Raw genomic sequence first — 21,509 nt, forward strand, 5'->3', positions numbered from 1 at the left:
CCCCCTCCCTCCCTCCCTCCCTCCCTCCCCCCTCCCTCCCCCCTCCCTCCCCCCTCCCTCCCCCTCCCTCCCCCCCTCCCCCCCTCCCCCCCTCCCTCCCCCCTCCCTCCCCCCTCCCTCCCCCCTCCCTCCCCCCTCCCTCCCCCCTCCCTCCCCCCCTCCCCCTCCCTCCCCCCTCCCTCCCCCCTCCTCCCCCCTCCCTCCCTCCCTCCCTCCCCCCTCCCTCCCTCCCTCCCTCCTCCCCCCCTCCCTCCCCCCTCCCTCCCTCCCTCCCTCCCTCCCTCCCTCCCTCCCCCTCCCTCCCCCCTCCCTCCCCCCTCCCTCCCCCCTCCCTCCTCCCTCCCCCTCCCTCCCCCTCCCCCTCCCGAGTTTGCCCTCCCCCCTCCCCCTCCCGAGTTTGCCCTCCCCCCTCCCCGCCCGAGTTTGCCCTCCCCCCTCCCCCTCCCGAGTTTGCCCTCCCCTCCCGAGTTTGCCCTCCCCCCTCCCCTCCCGAGTTTGCCCTCCCCCCTCCCCCTCCCTCCCCCCTCCCTCCCCCTCCCGAGTTTGCCCTCCCCCCTCCCCCTCCCGAGTTTGCCCTCCCCCCCTCCCCCTCCCGAGTTTGCCCTCCCCCCCTCCCCCTCCCGAGTTTGCCCTCCCCCCCTCCCCCTCCCGAGTTTGCCCTCCCCCCTCCCCTCCCGAGTTTGCCCCCCCCCTCCCGAGTTTGCCCCCCCCCTCCCGAGTTTGCCCCCCCCTCCCGAGTTTGCCCCCCCCCTCCCGAGTTTGCCCCCCCCCTCCCGAGTTTGCCCTCCCCCTCCCGAGTTTGCCCTCCCCCTCCCGAGTTTGCCTCCCTCCCCCTCCCTCCCCCCTCCCCTCCCCCTCCCCCCCCCTCCCGAGTTTGCCCTCCCCCCCCCTCCCGAGTTTGCCCTCCCCCCCCCTCCCGAGTTTGCCCTCCCCCTCCCTCCCCCTCCCGAGTTTGCCCTCCCCCTCCCTCCCCCTCCCTCCCCCTCCCTCCCCCTCCCTCCTCCCTCCCTCCCTCCTCCCCCCCTCCCCCTCCCTCCCTCCCTCCCTCCCTCCCTCCCTCCCTCCCTCCCTCCCTCCCTCCCTCCCTCCCCCTCCCCCTCCCTCCCTCCCTCCCTCCCCCTCCCCCTCCCCCCCTCCCTCCTCCCCCCTCCCCCCCCCCCCCCCCTCCCTCCCTCCCTCCCCCCCTCCCTCCCCCCTCCCTCCCCCCCCTCCCTCCCCCCCCCCCTCCTCCCCCCCCCCTCCCTCCCCCCCCCTCCCTCCCCCTCCCTCCCTCCCCCTCCCTCCCTCCCCCCTCCCTCCCCCCTCCCTCCCTCCCCCCTCCTCCCCCCTCCCTCCCCCCTCCCTCCCCCCTCCCTCCCCCCTCCCTCCCCCCTCCCTCCCCCTCCCTCCCCCCTCCCTCCCCCGAGTTTGCCCTCCCCCCTCCCCTCCCGAGTTTGCCCTCCCCCCTCCCCGCCCGAGTTTGCCCTCCCCCCTCCCCCTCCCGAGTTTGCCCTCCCCTCCCGAGTTTGCCCTCCCCCCTCCCCTCCCGAGTTTGCCCTCCCCCCTCCCCTCCCGAGTTTGCCCTCCCCCCTCCCCCTCCCGAGTTTGCCCTCCCCCTCCTCCCCCCTCCCTCCCCCTCCCGAGTTTGCCCTCCCCCTCCCTCCCCCCTCCCTCCCCCTCCCGAGTTTGCCCTCCCCCCCTCCCCTCCCGAGTTTGCCCTCCCCCCTCCCCTCCCGAGTTTGCCCTCCCCCTCCCCTCCCGAGTTTGCCCTCCCCCCTCCCCCTCCCGAGTTTGCCCTCCCCCTCCCTCCCCCCTCCCTCCCCCCTCCCTCCCCCCTCTCTCTCCCCCCTCCCTCCCCCTCCCGAGTTTGCCCTCCCCCCTCCCCCTCCCGAGTTTGCCCTCCCCCCCCCTCCCCCTCCCGAGTTTGCCCTCCCCCCTCCCCCCTCCCCCTCCCGAGTTTGCCCTCCCCCCTCCCCCCTCCCCCTCCCGAGTTTGCCCTCCCCCCTCCCCCCTCCCCCTCCCGAGTTTGCCCTCCCCCCTCCCCCTCCCCCCTCCCGAGTTTGCCCTCCCCCCTCCCCCTCCCCCCTCCCGAGTTTGCCCTCCCCCCTCCCCCTCCCCCCTCCCGAGTTTGCCCTCCCCCCTCCCCCTCCCCCCTCCCGAGTTTGCCCTCCCCCCTCCCCCTCCCCCCTCCCGAGTTTGCCCTCCCCCCTCCCCCTCCCCCCTCCCGAGTTTGCCCTCCCCCCTCCCCCTCCCCCCTCCCGAGTTTGCCCTCCCCCTCCCCCCTCCCGAGTTTGCCCTCCCCCTCCCCCTCCCCCTCCCGAGTTTGCCCTCCCCCTCCCGAGTTTGCCCTCCCCCCTCCCGAGTTTGCCCTCCCCCTCCCTCCCCCCTCCCTCCCCCCTCCCTCCCCCCTCCCTCCCCCCTCCCTCCCCCCTCCCACCCCCTCCCTCCCCCCTCCCCTCCCCCCTCCCCTCCCCCTCCCTCCCCCTCCCGAGTTTGCCCTCCCTCCCCCTCCCGAGTTTGCCCTCCCCCCCCCTCCCTCCCCTCCCGAGTTTGCCCTCCCCCCCCTCCCGAGTTTGCCCTCCCTCCCCCTCCCTCCCCCTCCCTCCCCCTCCCTCCCCCTCCCTCCCCCTCCCTCCCCCCTCCCTCCCCCCTCCCTCCCCCCTCCCTCCCCCCTCCCTCCCCCCTCCCTCCCCCCTCCCGAGTTTGCCCTCCCTCCCCCCTCCCGAGTTTGCCCTCCCCCCCGCCCTCCCCCGCCCTCCCCCCGCCCTCCCCCCGCCCTCCCCCGCCCTCCCCCCGCCCTCCCCCCGCCCTCCCCCGCCCTCCCCCCGCCCTCCCCCCTCCCTCCCCCCGCCCTCCCCCCTCCCTCCCCCCTCCCTCCCCCCTCCCTCCCCCCTCCCGAGTTTGCCCTCCCCCCTCCCTCCCCCCTCCCGAGTTTGCCCTCCCCCCTCCCTCCCCCCTCCCGAGTTTGCCCTCCCTCAGGTGCCAGCTCTCTTGCTGTTCAACTCTTACAGCACTTTCAGACCCTAGTCCTGCTTGTCGCTCACTGATCAGTCCTCCAGTCTCCAACCCAGGTCCTGGTCCCTGGCCCCTGGTCCTTGGTCCTGGTCCCTGGTCCTTCTGCCCCTCACCTCACTCCATTGGAAGTTTTCTCCATTGTTTGCTGTTGTTGACCTTATGGTGAGGTATCAGTGCAAGAATCCAAGAGAACCAGCCTGTGATATGAGGAGCTGCATCCTCACATTTCCTTCCATTTTATTTACAGGAACAACACATTCTTCCATTGGTCACCACTGAAAGTGGAGGTTCCAGGGTGTTTTAGAGATGTTTTGCCTACAGCCCTGTATGTTTTGAATGCTGAGAACTCTCATCCATTGAAATAAAGGCAAACATGGTATTAATTGATTTTAGCTTTTAAATAACTTTCATTCATAGAAATATGTAAAATAGATGTGGGATTAGGCCATTAGGCTCTTTGAACTTACACCCACTATTCAATATGGTCATGGCTGATCATGCATTTTCAGTATCCTACTCCCGCTTCCTCCTCATATCCCTTGATGCTTTTAGCTGCAAGGGCCACGTCCAGCTCCTCCTTGAATATATCTAATGAACTGGCCCTAATAGCTTTTCTGTGGGAGAGAATTCCACAGGTTCACAACTGAGTAAAGAAATTCTTCTTCTCAGTCCTGAATAGTTTACCCCTTATTCTTAAGACTGGTCCCCAGCATCAAGAAGATTCTACCCCTACTAGTGCTATCCAGTCTTGTCAGGATTTTGTATGTTTCTATGAGAACCACCACTCTCATTCTTCTAAATTCCAGTGAGTATAAGGCCAGTCTTTCTTCATAGTCATTCATTCAGTCCTGTCATTCTGGAATCAGTGTGGTGAACATTCACTGGATGCTCCCTCATTAGCAGAACGTGTCTCCTCAGACAAGGAGACCAGAACTGCATACAGTACTCGAGGTGTGGCCTCACCAAGGCCCTGTACAACTTCAGCAAGACATCCTTAACCCTGTGCTAACGCTCAGTGACTGTTCTCCCATGACACCCAGGTCTCATTGCACCTCCGCCTTTTCCTAAACAGCCACCAGTCAGATTATAACAAAGTGTAGAGCTGGATGAACGCAGCAGGCCAAGCAGCATCTTACGAGCTTTTGCTGTTATTTCAGCTCTACGCTTTTATCTTGGATTCTCCAGCATCTGCAGTTCCCACTATTTCTGACACCACTCAGATTATAATCGGCCTTCCTGTTTTGCCACCAAAGTGGATAACCTCATGTTTATCCTCACTGTATTGTATTTGCCCACTCAGCCAGTCTATCCAAGTCACCCTGCAGCTACTTATCATCCTCATTACAGCATACACTGCCACCCAGCTTAGTGTCATCTGCAAATTTGGAGATTTGCATTCAATTCCTTTGTCCAAATTGTAAATGTATATTGTGACAACTACGGTCTCCGTCTGGTAGCTTTTGTTATTTTATGCACTTGAGCCCCAGACTCATCCACAGTGCTCATGATTTTTTTTTGTATTCTGCAGCCCTGAAGCAGCAGAAGGTTCCATGTTCAATGTAGAAGTGGGTGACATCATTCTAACGGCAACAGATGGGCTCTTTGACAACATGTCAGACTACATGATCTTACAGCAGTTACAAAAATTGAAGGTACAGTATTCACTGTCTCTAGTTTATGCCAACTTGTCGTCTCTTCCTGCAACGCTGGAATGGAATGTTCTGAACCTCTCATTGTACTTCAAATGAATTATTGTATTAGGACTGTTATCTTAGCTTTGTGTGAAGTGTTGATTTGAGTGATTAGAGGAAAGTGTGACTGATTATTTTTGTACCCATAACAATCTCCCTTAACGTTCTTGCTGTTAAACCCAGAATTTGAACCCTTGCGAATATCTGTTTAGAGCATAGGAGACAGTCAAATGATATTTCTAGAGCCTGGTCTATTTCTCAACACGTTGTGAGACTAAATTTTTTTGTCTGTCCTTTTGAACCAGAGTCCTTTGATTTGTTTTTGCACAGCTGTTAGATAACTTGCAGAACCGCCTTTCATAGGAGCCAGTCTGTGTTCTAAAAGCAAACCTCATGACTCTGGGCTGAGGACTATGAATTTTAAACTGCGACTTGTGCCATCAACGACTTTGAACTTTAAATTGATTGGGTACTTCTGCCATCAAACTCTAGATTTTTTTTGTTTCAAACAATTTTAACAAGGAAGCTTTCCATTTGAATGTGGTGTGAAACAATTGATAGCCTAATGTTGCTCATTTACAGCACTGTCACAAGAATACTTGATGCATTTGTGTAGGCAGAAACATGTCTTAAAGTGATTTCACTGTGCATGGGATAGATTTGTAAAATTGGAGATTATTTTTATTCAACCACAGGGATCATTAGAACATAGCATCCCCAAAGTGTGGAAACGGGCCTTTTGGTCCAACAAGTCCACATCAGCCCTCAGAGCATCCCACCCAGCCAGATTTCCCCCTATAACCCACCTAATCTACACCTCTCTGAACACTACAGACAATTTAGCATGGCCAGTCCCCCAGACTACACATTTTGGGAATGGGGTCAAAATGGAGGCACCTGCAGGAAACTGACATAGGGAGAGTGTGCAAACTCCACGCAGACAGTCGCCTGACACCAGAATTGAACCCAGGTCCCTGACTGAGGCAGTAGTGTTAACCACTGAGCCACCATGCCGCCCAAACTGGATGTAGGGATGTTTGTGCAATTTTGACTTTTTTAAAATGATTACCATATTCTTTTTGCAGGTTGTCATTGTGGTTCTCATTTCTAGTTAACATAAATCCCAATGTGTGGTTAGTGTACATTCAGATTTTCATCTGAAATGTGAACATTGGGGCTCCTATATGATACTGTCCAATTAAACTACAAATGTTGTTGATGTATAGTTTAGCAATTTCTTCTGACTGGGTTGATTTACATAGGGAAACATCTAAGCAATATTATCTCTGTGCATGTGCACTTGACAGCTTATCATTTCAGGAAGTGAGGAATGCCACATTTCATCTCCTGGAGAGATCACAGCCTTTTCTTGACTTTTCTAGTTCCAATTTGTTCCCAACTCAACTTAATCCGAGCTCCTTTTGACGAAAAGGAGTAGCAATAGTTAATTTTCTATAGGGGCTCTAGTGGTGCAGTGGTTGTATCCATACCCCTGGACTGAGAGACCCAAGTTCAAGTCCCACCTGTTTCAGAGGTGTGTATCAATGTCTCTTAAACAGGTTGATTAGGAAAAAGAAGCCAGTTTACTGAGACTTGGCCTTTATGGTGTTAATATGCCTGAATGTGAAAGTCAGATTTGTCAAGGAAAGATTCTTTGTGGTAAATTTGTGATGACTAAGGTGAGCATTCCATCCATATTGGAAGGGATAGACTTGAAGCTGTGAAAAAAGTCCTGTACCAGTTTGGAACTGGACTTGTTCTGTGGCATTTTGTGGCGCCTTGGCTTTTGCGATCTATGTTTTCTGCAACAAAACCAGTGTAAACACACCCAGAAGCGAATCCATACATTCTGGCTCTTGCACATTAATATCTGGCATATCATTACACTCCTATTCTAACTTGTAAATTCTGTGTGTATTCACTATCTGAGTTGGAAGAGTGAGTTCAAATAATGGCGCATCTTCATTGTACTGTTGTTCTTCTAGTGGCTGATGGGCTTGCACACTCTGACTTGTAAAGTAAAAGGCACAGGATAAAATTGTGTGTACAATGAAGGTGCATATTCCATAGCATTTTACAGCTGATCATACAGATTTCTGCAGTTCCACCAGCCTCTGCTTTACCCATTCTCATTGCCGATTGCTTCACTGGAAGGAAACGTGCCGAAATGTGTTAACAAGAGTCCAACTTCATGTGGCTGTTGTGATTGAATAGCTGCCGTTGTTCATAGGCTCCTTAGATTGTTTGGTCTCCATATCTCGAGTAATACACTTTTTTTGTTTGGAGGCAATGCAGTCAGTTTGCTAGATTGTCCCAGGAATAAGTGATAGTCCTAAGATGAAAGAATGAGTAAACTGGGTCTGTGCTGCCTGGTGTTTGGATGAATGAGGTGATCTCATTGAAACATTAAATTCTGAAGGGATATGGCTGAAAAGATGTTGGGATTGTCCCATGGCTGAGGAATCTGGAACATAGGCCCAGTCATAGGATAAAGACTTAATCATTTTGGTCTGAGTTTAGGAGGAGCTATTTCACTGTGTAGATTTTTGGAATTCTGCACCCTAAAGGTGTGTGGATTCTTCATCATTAATTATATTTAAGGCTGCGATAGAGTTTTTTGGTGCTAACGGGGAATCGAGAGATTTGGCAATTTTCTTAAATTTGCCAATGTGATACGCTGGCCTGGCCAGCAACACCCATTTATTGCCCTGGATAAGTTGTTGATGAGCTCAGGTGTCAACACCTCAGGTATCCCAGCAGTGGGCAGGAATGTGCAGTTGATGGGTAAGATCAACAATGATAGTGCTGGAGTCAGATCTACAACACAGAAAAGCAACCACCTTGCTATTCTAATCCCATTTTACAGCACTTGGCCCATAGCCTTATATGCCCAGGCATTGCAAATGCACATCTAAATGATTCCTAAATGCTATGAGTTGTTCTGCCTCTATCACCCTGACAAGCAGTGTTCCAGATTCCTATCACTGCCTGAATTTTTTTTAAAAAAAGTTATTTTTCTCACATCCTCTGTAAATTTTCTGCCCCTTGCCTTAAATCTATGCCTCCCTAGTCATTGATTCCTTCATCAAGAAGAATTTTTTTCCTATCTACATCATTTATATGCCCCGCAATTGTATATATTTCAATCATGCCCCCCCTCAATCACAGTTTGTTTTTAAGAGAAACAACTCCAGTCTGTCAAACTTCTCCTCTTCATACCTGAAACTCTTCAGCCCAGTTAGCATACTGGTAAATCTCCTCTGCACACACACACTCCAGCGCAATCTCATCCCTCCTATAAAGTGGATTCCAGAACAGCACATAATAATCTAATTGTGACCTAACCAAAGTTTTATACAGTTCCAGTGTAATTTCCCTAATCTTAAATTGTATGCCTTGACTAATAAAGGCAAGTATTCCATATGCTTGCTTCTCTGCCTGTCCCAATACCTTAACCCTTTGATTCTCAGTACTTCCCAGGTCATCGTGTATTCCGTTGCCTTGATTGTCCTGTCCAAGTGTATTACCTCACGTTTGTCCAGATTGAACTCTGCTGATTAGCCCATCTGACCAGCCTGTGTAACCTAGGAGAACATCATCCTCATATATGGTCTGTTCAGCTCTTTCAGAATTTTATTTGTTTGAGTGTTCCTTTATCATTCTTCCTACTCTGGTGAAGACAGGTCTAGTTGACCCAATCTCTCTCCATAGTAACCCTGCCATCCCAGTAATCATATAGGTGATCCTTCATTCCATTCAGTCAATGGCAATGATTTCATTTCTTGGGTGAGGAGACCAAAACTTCACACACCATTCCAGGTGTGATTTTTTTATTTGAGGCCCAAAACACACTCCAATACATTCTTGTGCTCAAACTTTCTGCAATAAAGGCCAGTACACAGTTTGCTTTCCAAACTGCTTGCTGCCCTTTACTTCCAGTGGTTGCTACACAAGGGCACCCAGGTCTTTTTGTACATCAATACTTTCCAATTTATCATCATGTAAATAAATAATACTCCACCATTCTATCTTTCTACCACATTGGAACCTTCACACATGTCCCTGTTATATTGTGTCTTCCACTTATTTGTCTACTCACTCAAGTTAACTAAATTGTCTTGAAACCTTTTTTATTTTCCTTGCCAGAGTCAATCTAGTTTTGTATTGTAATCAAATCTAGAAATTTAATATTTGATTCCGTTATCCAAATATTTAATGTATGTGTGAATAACTGTGGCCCAAACACTAATCCCATAGTATCCCAGTGGTCACCATCTTTTCACTCAGAAAACATTTCATTAATTCTGACTTTGTTTCCTGTCTGCTAACAGTTTCTCAATTCATGCTAGTATAGCTTTGAAAAATCTCGCTTGCTTTAATCTTGTACCCTAAACTCTTGTGTGGGGCTTTATCAAAATCTCTTCAAAAATTCCAAATACGCTATAACCTCTCATCTATTTTACCAGTTATGTCCTTGGGGCGAAGAACAATCTCCAATAGGTGTGTCAAACATGATTTCCCTTTCAGAAATCCCTGTCGATTTTTGTTTAATCCCACTTCTATTTTCTAAGCGCCGTCATACCACATTCTTTAGAATAGAATCTAGCGTTTTCACTAGCATAGATAGTAGGCTAACATGTCTATAACTTCCAATTTTAAAAGTTGGGGGTTACGTTTGCCACTTTCCATTCCAGAATCTACATAATTTTGAAAGTTGTGGACCAATTTATCCACTATATTTCTGTAGCCATTTCCATCAATACTCTGCAATCGAGATTATCGGATTCTTGAGATTGATCAAGACTTCAGTTGTGTTCACTTTTCCAGCACTACTATTTTTAAAACTGATGCTAATTTTGGTTTTTTTTTCCTCAATAAACCTTGGTTCCCTAACATTTCTGGAAAGTTACTTTTCACCTTATTCCACTCCTATGTCTTATGGTCTTACAGCCTTATGGCCTTGAATGACAGGGTAAGGTCAAAGGGCTGTATAATGCAAAGTTTGTGGTGATCTTTCAAGAATCACTGCAGTCCGGAGGGTCCCAGAGGACTGGAAAATGACTAAAATAGCACCTCTATTTAAGAGAGGGCAGAAGACAAAACTGTAGGTTGGTTAGCTTTCCCACTGTCGTTAGTAAGATTTTAAAGTCTGTTATTAAGGTTGAGATTGCGGAATGTTTGGAAGTAGATGGTAAAATAAGAGCTAAGTCAGCATGACTTTGTCAAAGGGATGCCCATGCCTGACACCTGTTAGAATTCTTTGAACAGGAGAGCCAGTGAACATGATCTATTTCCAGAAGGCCTTTGACAAGATGCTGCACAGGAGGCTGCTAAATGATATAAGAGCCTATGGCGTTGGGGACAAAGTGTACATAGAGGGTTAGCTGACTCGGAGGCAGAGAGTAGAGATATGGGGCTCTTTTTCAGGATGGCAGCTAGGGACTTGAGTTCCACAGGGGTCAGTGTTGGGACCACAACTAACTGGACAAAAGAACTGAGAGCACTGTTGCTAAATTTGTAGATGATACATTGTAGGTAAATATTGAATATAGGAGTTGAACTTCTTTTTGCAGTTGTACAACATATTGGCAAGGCCACATTTGGAGTACTGCACGTAGTTCTGGTTGCCTTATTGCAGAAAGGAAGTTATTAAACTAGAAAGAGTTCAAAAAAGATTTACTGAGGTGCAACCTGGACAGGAACATTTGAGTTATAAGGAGAGATTGGATATGTTGGGATTTATCTCCCTTGGAGGGTAGGAGACAGGGGTGACCTTTATAGAGGTCTATAAAATCCTGAGAGGCATAGTTAAGGTAGATGGCCATCATCTTTTGTCCATTGTAGGTTTAAGCTGAGAGGGGAAGAGATCCAAAATGGCCCAGAGGGGAAATTCTTTCACATAGTGTGAAAAGCCTTTGGAACAGACTGTCCAAGGTAGTGGTAGAAGGGAGTACAATTTTGTCATTTAAGAAACATTTCGACAGCTAGAACACATCTGTACAGCACAGGAACGGGCCATTCGGCCCCCAATGTTGTGTCAAACACGGCACTAAATTAAACCAATCTCCTCTGCCTGGCACTGGTCCACACCCCCTCCACTCGTAAAACATTCATGTGCCCATCCAAAAGTCTCTGAAACACCCCGATTGTGTCTGCTCCACCATGATCCCTGGAAGCACGCTGCAGGCTCCCATTGCTCCCTGAGCAAAAGATCTTGCTGCCCATGTCTCCCCTGAACCCCCTCCTTTTCACCCCAAATGCATGCCCCCTAGCATTAGACATTAGACAAGGTGAGAGGGGAAATGTTTAAGGGAGATATGTGTGGAAATGCAGAGGGTGGTGGGTGCTTGGAACGTGTTGCCAGCGGAGGTGGTAGGGGTGGACACGATAGCGTCATTTAAGATCTATCTAGATAGAGACATGAAGAGTTACGGAGCGGAGAGGTACAGATCCTTGGAAAATAAGCGACAGGTTTAGATAGAGAGGATCTGGATCGGTGCATGCTTGGAAGACCAAAGGGTCTGTTCCTGTGCTGTAACTTTCTTAGTTCTTTGTTCTGTTTCATCTCTGGGGGTGAAAAAGATTCTGACTGTTAATCCTATCTATGCACCTCCATAATTTTATAGACTTATATAGGTTTTATGAATCTCCCCCAGCCTCTGCTGCTCCAGAGAAAACAGCCAGAGTTTTTCTAGAGATAATGGGAACTGCAGATGCTGGAGAATCAGAGATAACAAAGTGTAGACCTAGATGAACGCAGCAGGCCAAGCAGCATCTTGGGAGCACAAAAGCTGATGTTTCAGGCCTAGACCCTTCATCAGAAAAACCTTTTTTTAATGAAGTGTTTCGGCCCAAAACATCAGCTTTTGTGCTCCCAAGATGCTGCTTGGCCTGCTGCGTTCATCTAGGTCTACACTTTGTTATCTCAATTTTTCTAGCTTCTCCTTCATAGTACATACCCTCTAATCCAGGTAGTGTCTTGATAAACATCTTCTGGACCCTCCCCTGTGGTAACTAGACTGAATTTGGTAGTCTAACTAGGGCCTAACCAAAGTCTTAAAGCTGTAATATGATATCCTGACTCTTGTACCCAATTCCTGACCAATAACGGCAAGCATGCTATATGCTGCCTTCATCACCCTATCTACTTACATGGCCACTTTCAGCTTGGAGGGAAACTTGCAAGTTGTGGTGTTCCCATGTATCTGCGGCCCTTTTTCTTCTGGATGGAAGTGGTTGTGGGTTTGGAAGGTGCGGTCTAAGGATCTTTGGCAAATTTCTACTGTACGTAGCACACACTGCAGCTACTGAGCATGGGTGGTGGAGAGAGTGGATGTTATGCCAGTCAATCATCCTGCTTTGTCTTGAATGGTGTCAAGCTTCTTAAGTGTTGGAGCTGTACCCATCTAGGCAAGTGGGGAGTATTCTATCACACACTTGACTTATGCCTTGTGGATGGTGGACAGGCTTTGGGGAATCAGGACATGTATTACTTGCTACGGTATTCCTAGCCTCTGACATGTTCTTGTAACTGCTGTTTACGTGGCAAATCCAGTTCCATTTCTGCTGAGTTTGAATTAAGCTACATGAAAACATGTTTGTTGGCAGGTGGTTTTTTTAATCATTGGTCTCTTCAGCTACTTGGTGCCAACCAAAACTCCTTTCAAAATCAACCCTCTGGCTTCAGCTTCTCTGCAAACTATATGTTAACTACTGCTAGAGCTGGCAGTTATGTACATTGTGTTGATAATGAGTATCTTGCTTTCAAAAAAAAATTCCAGTAATCATCCAGCAATCCTTAGTTTTAGAACAATTCTTTTCCCATTTCAGTCCACACTTAACAAATAAAAACATAAAAGGACAATTCCTTTACGTTTGACAAGCTAACAATGAACTTGTTAACCAGCTAAGTTGTCCAGTTATCTGAATGGAGCGTATGGACAGTTCCTGCCTTGTCAATGCTGGGCAAAGTCAATGGCAGTCAGAATGGCAATGGCAGATCGACACACTGACCAATGTCACTATTTCACACACTCACTTGCCTCCTTACCTACTAGAAGAGGCAAAAATCCTGACCTCTATTCCCTGTTTCATAGCCAACTTGCATTTTTCTATAATACTTGCTGTCTGACCTTTGCAATGAATCTTCTGCATGGTAACTGGTCAAAGGGTTTCTGAAAATCAAAATATCCTGATATTCACCACATTAACCTTAGTCTGAATTCTTTGAACAAGAAATCTCTAAATCTATAAGCACATTTTCTGCAGAATCTGTACTGAGTCTAACTATTGCATTGCATTATAGTTTTAGAACTTAAAAACTTTAATTAAAGTTTTTTCCTACTACTTTTGTAAAGCTAGTTGGTCTTTACTTCCTCCATAATTGGTCAAGAACTCCTTGGATAAGATGGATGTGGAGGGGTATGGACTAAACACAAGCAAATGAGATTAGTTTTATTGTGAAAACTGGGTGGTGTGGGAAATTTTCCATGCTGTAGACCTCTATGATGTGATATGTGCATGAGTATGGGACTTGAATACGTTATGTAGCATTGCCCATGCTGGCTTTTAACAATAACCGTGAATGAGGATGTCTTATTGGGACACCCCTTCTACCATGCATGAGCCTTTTCTGCTTTGTACAAGAATCATTTAATTGGAGATTATATTCATTTGTATTGTTCATTATTTTAAGAAAAATCGTAAACCTTTGTGTTTAGTGTTAATTTTTCAGTACATTTTTGATCTCCAAATATATTCCAATGGCATGTATCATGCCCCTGTACAAGTTAGATATCTAGTGTTTAGCAGGTCTTGGGAATTGGTTGCATCTGAAGGTTGATACTGGGTCCTGATCTGGAATGACCCCTCCTGTGATCTGGTATAACAGGCTGGATTGTAAAGTATAGCTCCTTGCAAGATTACTGGTGTCTCAGCTGGGATGATGATTACCTTCTGTCTCTCTAGCGTACACATGCTGTTGCTGTCTGTCTCGTGCTCTGATCCCCTGCCCTTCTCTATGCAGTTTATTTGCTGTATTTACTCTTTCAGTACCAAAAACACAGGTGATGGAACTTTTTATTTGCTTCAGCAACCAACTTAATTTTAATCCATTATCAAATGTAAGATGTATACAGTGAGCAGGACTTTCAGGCTTCAGCAGTGTTGGGAACAGAGGTATATTGGCATCTGAGAATACTTGTAATGACTAGTATGCTGGTTCTCCAACTTTGCTTGGGTTAATTGTTTTAGACACACCAGGTCTGGGAGACTGCAAGAATACATGCCCCACAAGTCAGGCAGCATGTTGGGCTCACTTAAAATCCTTGTTAAGTGGATAAAGGAGAGTGATTGGGGTTTTCCAGTTGGTTGGAGATGGGCACTGGCAAGAGGCTGGGGATCTGGTCTCTCAGGCATGTCTAAAGGTTCTCCCTGCCTTCCTGGGTCTGTCACAGCTAAAAATATTCATGTAGATTGATTATCTCTGCCCCAGTTTGGTGGCATCCTGGTTGCTGTATCTCTATTTATCACAATTTAAAGAATTGCTGAGAGGCCTCCTTCATGTTGGAGCACCTTCTCAATTACTTAGCCTTTTACTGCAGTTGTCTTCTCCTGGGGTTAGAAGGTTTCTGATCAATGAGTGGCTGACTGTTTTCCTCCAGGAATCGGTTTGGAGCTGGAACAGCCTCTGATTTTGTTTCCTGTCCAAGTGAATATTCAGTTCTGTGTCGGACACCTGTTGGCTTTCAACATTTCCATTAAAATGCAACTAATCTTTTAAAATAAAAATTTCAAAACTTAGAACAAGTAAAGCCCTAGCCAATAATAAATAAAGGCCTATGAATTTATAATTGAGGAAAGGACGTGAAAAAGAAAAACATGCAGCTTTTTACCCTTTATATGCTGATGTCAAAGTTGTATTGAATTTTATGACAACATTTTGTTACAGGACTCAAGTTACCAGAGTTTGAATGAAACAGTAAAATGTTTAGCCAAACGGGCACAACAGTTGGCATATGACCCAAACTATATGTCTCCCTTCGCACAGCATGCCTGTGAAAATGGGCTCAACGTCAAAGGTAAAATATTGCTCTTGATTTGAGATTGCATGATGGTATAACTCATCTTTTGCTCATTTTCCACGGCATTGAATTGAATAGATGGTCCTGTGCGGATGAAAGTTACAAGTGAAGAATGACCTGCATCTTTTCTCTCCTGCTGTGGTCTTCAACAACTACTGTGTAAGCTTGAATGAAAAATGCCATTTTCTTGGCATTTTGTATGCTAGCTATCAAATATATTTAAATTTCAAAGCAAACATTTTGGAGCTGCCATTATCCTGATATATTCCTGCTGCCTCTTGGTAATGTGAGCATTTACACTTGAGATCTGTGGCTGTGAGGGTGCTCTGTGAGGGTGCTCTGTGCTCCCCCATTTAATATTTCCCATGAAATCATGATTGGACAATAAAGTTGAGTATTGAGGATATTTGCCCAACTGACTTCTTGCCTATAGACTGATCCACAATCCTGAACAATCTAAAACCTGCAAAAAAACTAATATTGTAAACATAAATAGTTTGCTGCTTCACATGGCAGTGTGAGCCAACACACTTGTATGGCTATTGTGGCCTGACTTTCCCTACTTCTCTTTGGACAGAAGTGTTTTTTTTGTGTATTTTGAGATGTTTCCCTAAGGAAGGAGCACTGGGAAAGAGCTGGAAAATGTGGCAGCCTTTGTGGATCTGAAATGGAATGTATCTTATAACATAATGAACTGAAATGGCTGTGCTCTAACTTCTGAGATGCAAGCATATCTTTATGCGGGCCATAGAATCCCTACAGTGCAGACAGAGGCCATTCAGCTCACTGGGTCTGCACCAATGCTGCGAAGAGCCACCCACCTAGACCTAACCCTGCATTAACTGTGGCTAATCCACTTAGCTTATGCATCCCTGGACACTACAGGTCAATTTGGCATGGCCAGTCCACCTAACCTGCATATCTTTGGACTATGCGAGGAAATCAAAGCACTCCACAGAAACCCCGTGACATCTGATAATCTTTAGGCAGACCATTTAACACATTTGGTAATTCAGCATTTAAATGCAACTTCTTTTTGTAGGTGGAAAACCAGATGACATCACTGTGCTATTATCAGTTGTGACTGAGAGCAAAGAATGAAGAGAAGTCTTACCTCATTGACTCCGAGCTCCAAGCTGACACACCTCAAAGGGTGGCAACCCTGAATCCCACAAATCTCTGCTGGGGCATCCTGTCAGAAGTGACTTTTGATCTATGCAGATTACCACATTCAAAGAATTCAAGTGGTTGAAATATTAGGTGAATGGTTGATCTATTCAATCCTGTAGTTTGGGACAATTACATTTTGCCCTTTCTTGCTTTTCACAATCTGTGGAGGCTTTGTAAAATAACTTGAGATTTTTAAGAACTCTACATCTTACATTAGTCTCTGTCCCATTGCAGATATCTCCACCCCTTTCTATTTGGCCATTAAAGACTGAAGATAACTATCTAGTTTTCTTGAAGAATTTTGATGCCTTGAGCGACTCATGGAAACTTAGTCAGCTATAAGATTTTTAAAAAACTTTTGTCGAGCAAATACATTAGCATATTGGTCCAATTACAATTTACAAAAAAGTTAATTACAAAAAGTTGTTTTTTGTCCAGTCATAAGTTTGAGTAAAATGCAAAGTCCCATATGAATGATATGGGAGGCTCATACCCTTTTTCCAAATCCTTTGTCACAATAGTCATTGAAAGGTGTCAGTTTTTGGACTAGACTTTCTGAGAAAGGGAATGCAAGTTGACTGAAAAGAGAAGTTGTCATTTTTATACAAGAGAATTATTGAATTTTCAAACCCAAATGCAGGGTGCAATTTTGACAAAAAGGTGGTTTTCTGCACTAGGTGCCTGCTGGAACATGTTTCCAGAAATGAACTCTTTCAAGTCTGGCAGCCATTACGGTGCCTGATAATCCATTGTACTGAGAAACAGACCAGTTGTAGAATCTTCATAGTGTATCAGCATGGCTGCTACTGCATTTACACCTCTTCAAATAAAAATGCATAGTGACTACCTGCTCTCTATGCAATGGACTGTTCTGATCCAAAGGTTTTTAATAGACCTGATTTGTGGGCAATCTATTTCGATTTCATTGAGTTAAACCACTGTTAGATTTGTGATAATAATTGGTTTGTGTGTCACTACGGAATCATCATGCTGTGAACAATGTGTGGAACAGCACACTGAGTGTTTAAATGTCTGCATACACCTGAAATCAACAAAATCGATTGTGCAGGAGATCTGTGATCCTTCACCTTAAATATCACGTGGCATGTGACCAATCCTGTACCAGTTATTTAACCACTGAATAAGAGACACAACCCCAGCAGAGATCATTGAAATGTGAAACCTGCTTGCTGAAATTATTGAATTTATTTGTAATGGTCAGTTCAGAAGTTTCGGTTGTACTGGTGGGTTGTGCCATATCCTTAATCGCATTCTTTCAAACTTATTATAGTCTGTTTATATTTGACCTATTTTTCTAAATTGGGTATTGTGGCTTCATTATGCTTTGTATCTCTTCCAAGCTAGCCATTTGACCATTCAGCATTTTTAAAAAGAATTTAAAATGAATGGAAGCTACTGGGTAATCTTTGTGGCCTATGCTTATATTATTGATACTATAATTGCTGTGAATTCTTCCAACCCTGTCTTGAAACTATTTTAATGTTTTCCTACAGCAGGGATAATTGGTAACATATTGTGGGAGTTATGCCAATGTTGCTGTATGCTAAATATAGACATGCTCTTCCATGGATGTGGAATAATCACCTATTTAACCTTTAGTAGTGCCTTCTGGAGATCAGCATCTACGGAATGTGATCTATTGATTATTCACTGAGTAGACTAACTGCTTCTCTCTTGTGGATTCAGCTTTCCTGTATATGATGTCTTCTGATTGTTGATATCAAAAGTCCTGATCACTAGTATATTTCATGTTAATTTGTGTTTGTCTGCCAGTTAAACACAACTGCTGTTTTGTTATTGTTGATGCCAAAGGATAAATTGTCACTGAAAGATGCAGTCAATCCAATCTCGAATCATCTAGTGGTTTCAGTAGTAACTCTGGACAGAAGAGAATGCACCAATGCCCTGATTTGGGGCTGTTTATTGAATTTGTGTTCAGAATCATGTGGCATTGCATTATCTTAAAGCGGAGGTTGTGCTGTTTGATGTTGAGAACCTTGGTCAACATGAGCTGCAACCTCCATTAATCTGAAATGATAGTGCAGATTCTCTAGATCCCAGAGGGAGAGTAAAAGTGTACTGATTGCCTATTTCACTTGCTGCAGCAGTCTTTTTAATGAGTGATATAGTGGCCTGCAAGAAGAAGGACTTGTCCCAGATAATATTGGCCTTGGCCTTCGTTTCACAAGTAAGGTGAGCGTTTGCATTAGCTGCACCTCAGGAACAGGTACAGTTCACTGTGAAAAGATCAAGAAATTGAGAAACACTGCTTTTATTAAAATATATAAAGGTGCATTTAAAAATAATTGAGCTTGATGTCCTGTTCAAAAAAAATTAGAATCCAGTTTGTTGCAAATGGTTAAACTCCCAGGTTCAAGAGAGAAGCAGATGGGCCGTGATCTCCCTCGGGCTCTGCTGCTATTTTGCTTGTTTCTGTATCTTCCTTTTTGAGCAAGGCACAAGTTAATAACTGCTTCAGATTTGATTTTTTTTGCAAAGGAGAGCTACTGCTGTTTGAACTCAGAGCCATAGGAATATCTGCAGCAATATGTCTGTGATTTCTTTGTATATAATATTTGTATATAGTCCATGTACTATGCACATGGATTTGTACAGGTGTTTTTCAGGTTTGGTTTGTTGTAGTCTTAATGTTTAAAAATACAAAGTTAGGCTTGATTCTAATTTGGTTTATGTAATTGCAATTGCGCAAGGTAAGGAATTGAGTATTGACACTGTTACAGAACATTGCACTGAAATCTTTAGAACACACTGTGATCTATATGTAGAGGTCACATTTTGTAACATATTATGAGATCTGGTTCAATTTTTGAACCCATAATATGAAGGTGGCAGATATACTAGGTGTCCTTTCTCCTTCACCATCCTGAAGAACAGGTTCTTTTAGTGAGAGAATGTAGTGGTCATCACAGCCTTGAGCTGTATTATAATGAAGGAAGACCAATAAACACATTCTTCATTTAGAGGCATCTGTTGTAATTATCACACTTCAATTTCACACCTGGTGGGTTGAGGCTTGAGTAGTGAGTCCCATCAATGCAGATGGGATCCATGCTGAGAATGCAGGTGTATGAGAAAGATGGAAAGATCCTTTTCTCTTTTGTGAAGTCTCTGCACGTTGTGCTTGTGAGTTCATGGAATTTTGTAGCACAGAAGGAAGCTATTGTATCCATCATAACTGCACTGACTTTCCAGTTTGCCTAACTTCTCTGCGCTTTATCTCAAGTATCCAATTCCTTATGAAAGTTGCTGCATTCCATACTATCACAACTTACTGAGTATTTTAAAAAAGCTTTCCCACTTGTGTGGTTTTTTGGTCCGTTATCTTGAAACTTTGTCTCTGCCAACAGGAATGTTTCTCCCTTGCCCCCTCTAGTCCACCCGGAACCTTCCCTCTGGCCTCATACTCTTGCTTAATCTTCTCATTAAGAATTGTTGATGTGAGATCAAATGTCTGTTACTTTGCCTTCACCCACACTAACCTGTTTCTCACTGACCCTCTGATCTTGTTCCGTTAGGTCTGTCTTTGTCATTTAGACTGCTGACAAAGGAACTGCTACTTTGTCTGGCAAACTGAACTCTACCTTTGTAAAGGCTGACTCCAGACTCCTAGAGCCTTCTCCCATCTCCCGCAAACCTCCCTGGCCTGTGACTGAGCCATCAAACATCGTGTTTGACTCCAAAACAATCATTGATCTAATTTCCTCGACCGTCTTTCGCTCCGTGACTTTCCATTTGTTCTTTCCCAAATCCTATACAGCTTGTTGTTACTTCCATTCCCAAGATCTGTAAATCCTCTAGGACACCCCCAGTCAACTCATTGTTGATCCTGCCATTTTTCTACTCTTGTTTCTGTTCTTTTCTCTGCTTGTATAGTCTTTTGCATATGACATCAGTGACAGTTCTTTGTCTAGTTTCCTTTTAATTGTTTCTAGTTTTCTGTCTGTAACAGTCTCCTCTTCACCATGAATGTTAAAACTTTCTATGTCTCTATCCCCAATACTAGGACAATCCTGAGGATTCTCTGGTTCTTAAGAGGTCCAACCATACCATTCACCACCACTCTCCTCCATCTGCCTGTGCTTTCTTCATTTACCAAATTTCTCCTTTAATTCCTCTCCCTTCCTCCAAATAAAAGGTGTTGTTATGGGTGCCCTTTTGGGCCCTCGAGCCTGTCTTTATATGGAACATTCTTTGTTCCAATTCTGCTCGGGTTCCTTCCTTAACTCTTCCACTATGTTTGACTCTGTGTTTTTGTGTGCTGCTCTTGCTCTGAATTGCAAAACTTCTTTGCTTGCTTTTTTCATTATTCTCACACTCTGACTTGGTCTGTCCCTTTTCTTCTTCTGTTTCCTTTTCTGGTAATAAGCTATCAAAAACACTTTCATTATAAACAGAGTCCTACAGATACCTTGACTGCAGTTCCTCGCTTCCTGCTCCCTTTAATGACTCCATTTTGTGTTCTCACTTTGTGTCACTCTCGCTTGTTCCAATAATAATCCCTTTTACACCAGTGCTTCCAACATTTTCTTTTGCACTACTGAGGATGCCCACTGATTCATTTGACAGTGTCCAACCAATTTCCTGCAATACTACTGCTCATCCTTTTCACTACCTTCAAGAACCATGATGGGGTTTCCTTGTTCTCAGCTTCTCCATCAGCCAGCCTTCGCGTACTGCCATTCTAGGTGAAGAAATTCATTATCCCCTTTCAGTATAATCAAGAAGAACTACCCCCCAATCCCCCCAGAGCCACCCTGGTCTGTTGCTCAATTACCCTCTACAGCCTGTTCCCTTCCATGGGGGTATCCCATGCAAATGTGGGAAATGTAAGACCTGTTCTTTTTTCCCCTCACTGTCCAAGAGACCAAACACTCCTTACAGGTAAATCAGCAATTTATATGTACTTCTTTCAATTTAGCTAGCTCTATTTGCTGTTTACAATGCAGTGCCCTCTATGGTGGGGACAAGAAGCACAGGTTGGGTGACTGCTTTGTAGAGCATCTCCATTCGGTTGGCAAACACTGCCATGAATTTATGCCCCCTACCCTTGGTTTCAAACCTGCTGTGTTTCTTCTGACTCTTTCCCAGTTCTAATGAAAGGTCATTCAATCCTAAATTTAACCCTGACTTTATATTTCTGTATTTTTGATTCCATAGCCTCGGTGTATATTGAAAGATTGGTCTCATGTATTTCCTAAGCTTGGGTGCAAGCTTAGGGAGTGGTTTAACAAATGGCTGATAAGATGGACCCTGCCTACTCCTTCCAACAATTAAGTGCCCTTAAAGAGCTATCCTTACAAACATCTACTTTTTTTATTTGTCAAAGTTTCCTGCTTGATCATCTCGCTTCAGCTTGGTACTTGCTAATCTGATGTACAACAGCAATTGGATGTCATGAAACGAGCTCCCCTCCTAAATCCTTGCACTACAAGGCAATTAGATGCCCATAGATTAGTATTTGTAGAAACATATTCTGACATCTGTAATCCTGTTTCCATTCTGTCTTTATAATGAGGAGTTTAGATTGTAG

At 45.7% G+C, this 21,509-nt stretch overlaps 1 protein-coding gene across 1 annotated transcript in view; it reads left to right on the forward strand.

Annotated features, from left to right (window-relative positions):
• The window catches only part of LOC125464556 (protein phosphatase PTC7 homolog), an 81,476-nt gene extending 63,677 nt beyond the window's left edge, over positions 1 to 17,799 (forward strand). The window contains exons 4-6 of the mRNA XM_048557065.1: positions 4,523 to 4,646; positions 14,635 to 14,764; positions 15,810 to 17,799. Of these exons, the coding sequence (XP_048413022.1) occupies positions 4,523 to 4,646; positions 14,635 to 14,764; positions 15,810 to 15,868 (313 nt within the window). The 3' untranslated portion in view covers positions 15,869 to 17,799. The remainder of the gene's footprint in view (positions 1 to 4,522; positions 4,647 to 14,634; positions 14,765 to 15,809) is intronic.
• The last annotated feature ends 3,710 nt before the right edge of the window (positions 17,800 to 21,509 follow it).

The sequence above is a fragment of the Stegostoma tigrinum genome, chromosome 27 (genome assembly GCF_030684315.1).
Source record: "Stegostoma tigrinum isolate sSteTig4 chromosome 27, sSteTig4.hap1, whole genome shotgun sequence".
In the NCBI taxonomy this organism is placed as follows: Eukaryota; Metazoa; Chordata; class Chondrichthyes; order Orectolobiformes; family Stegostomatidae; genus Stegostoma; species Stegostoma tigrinum.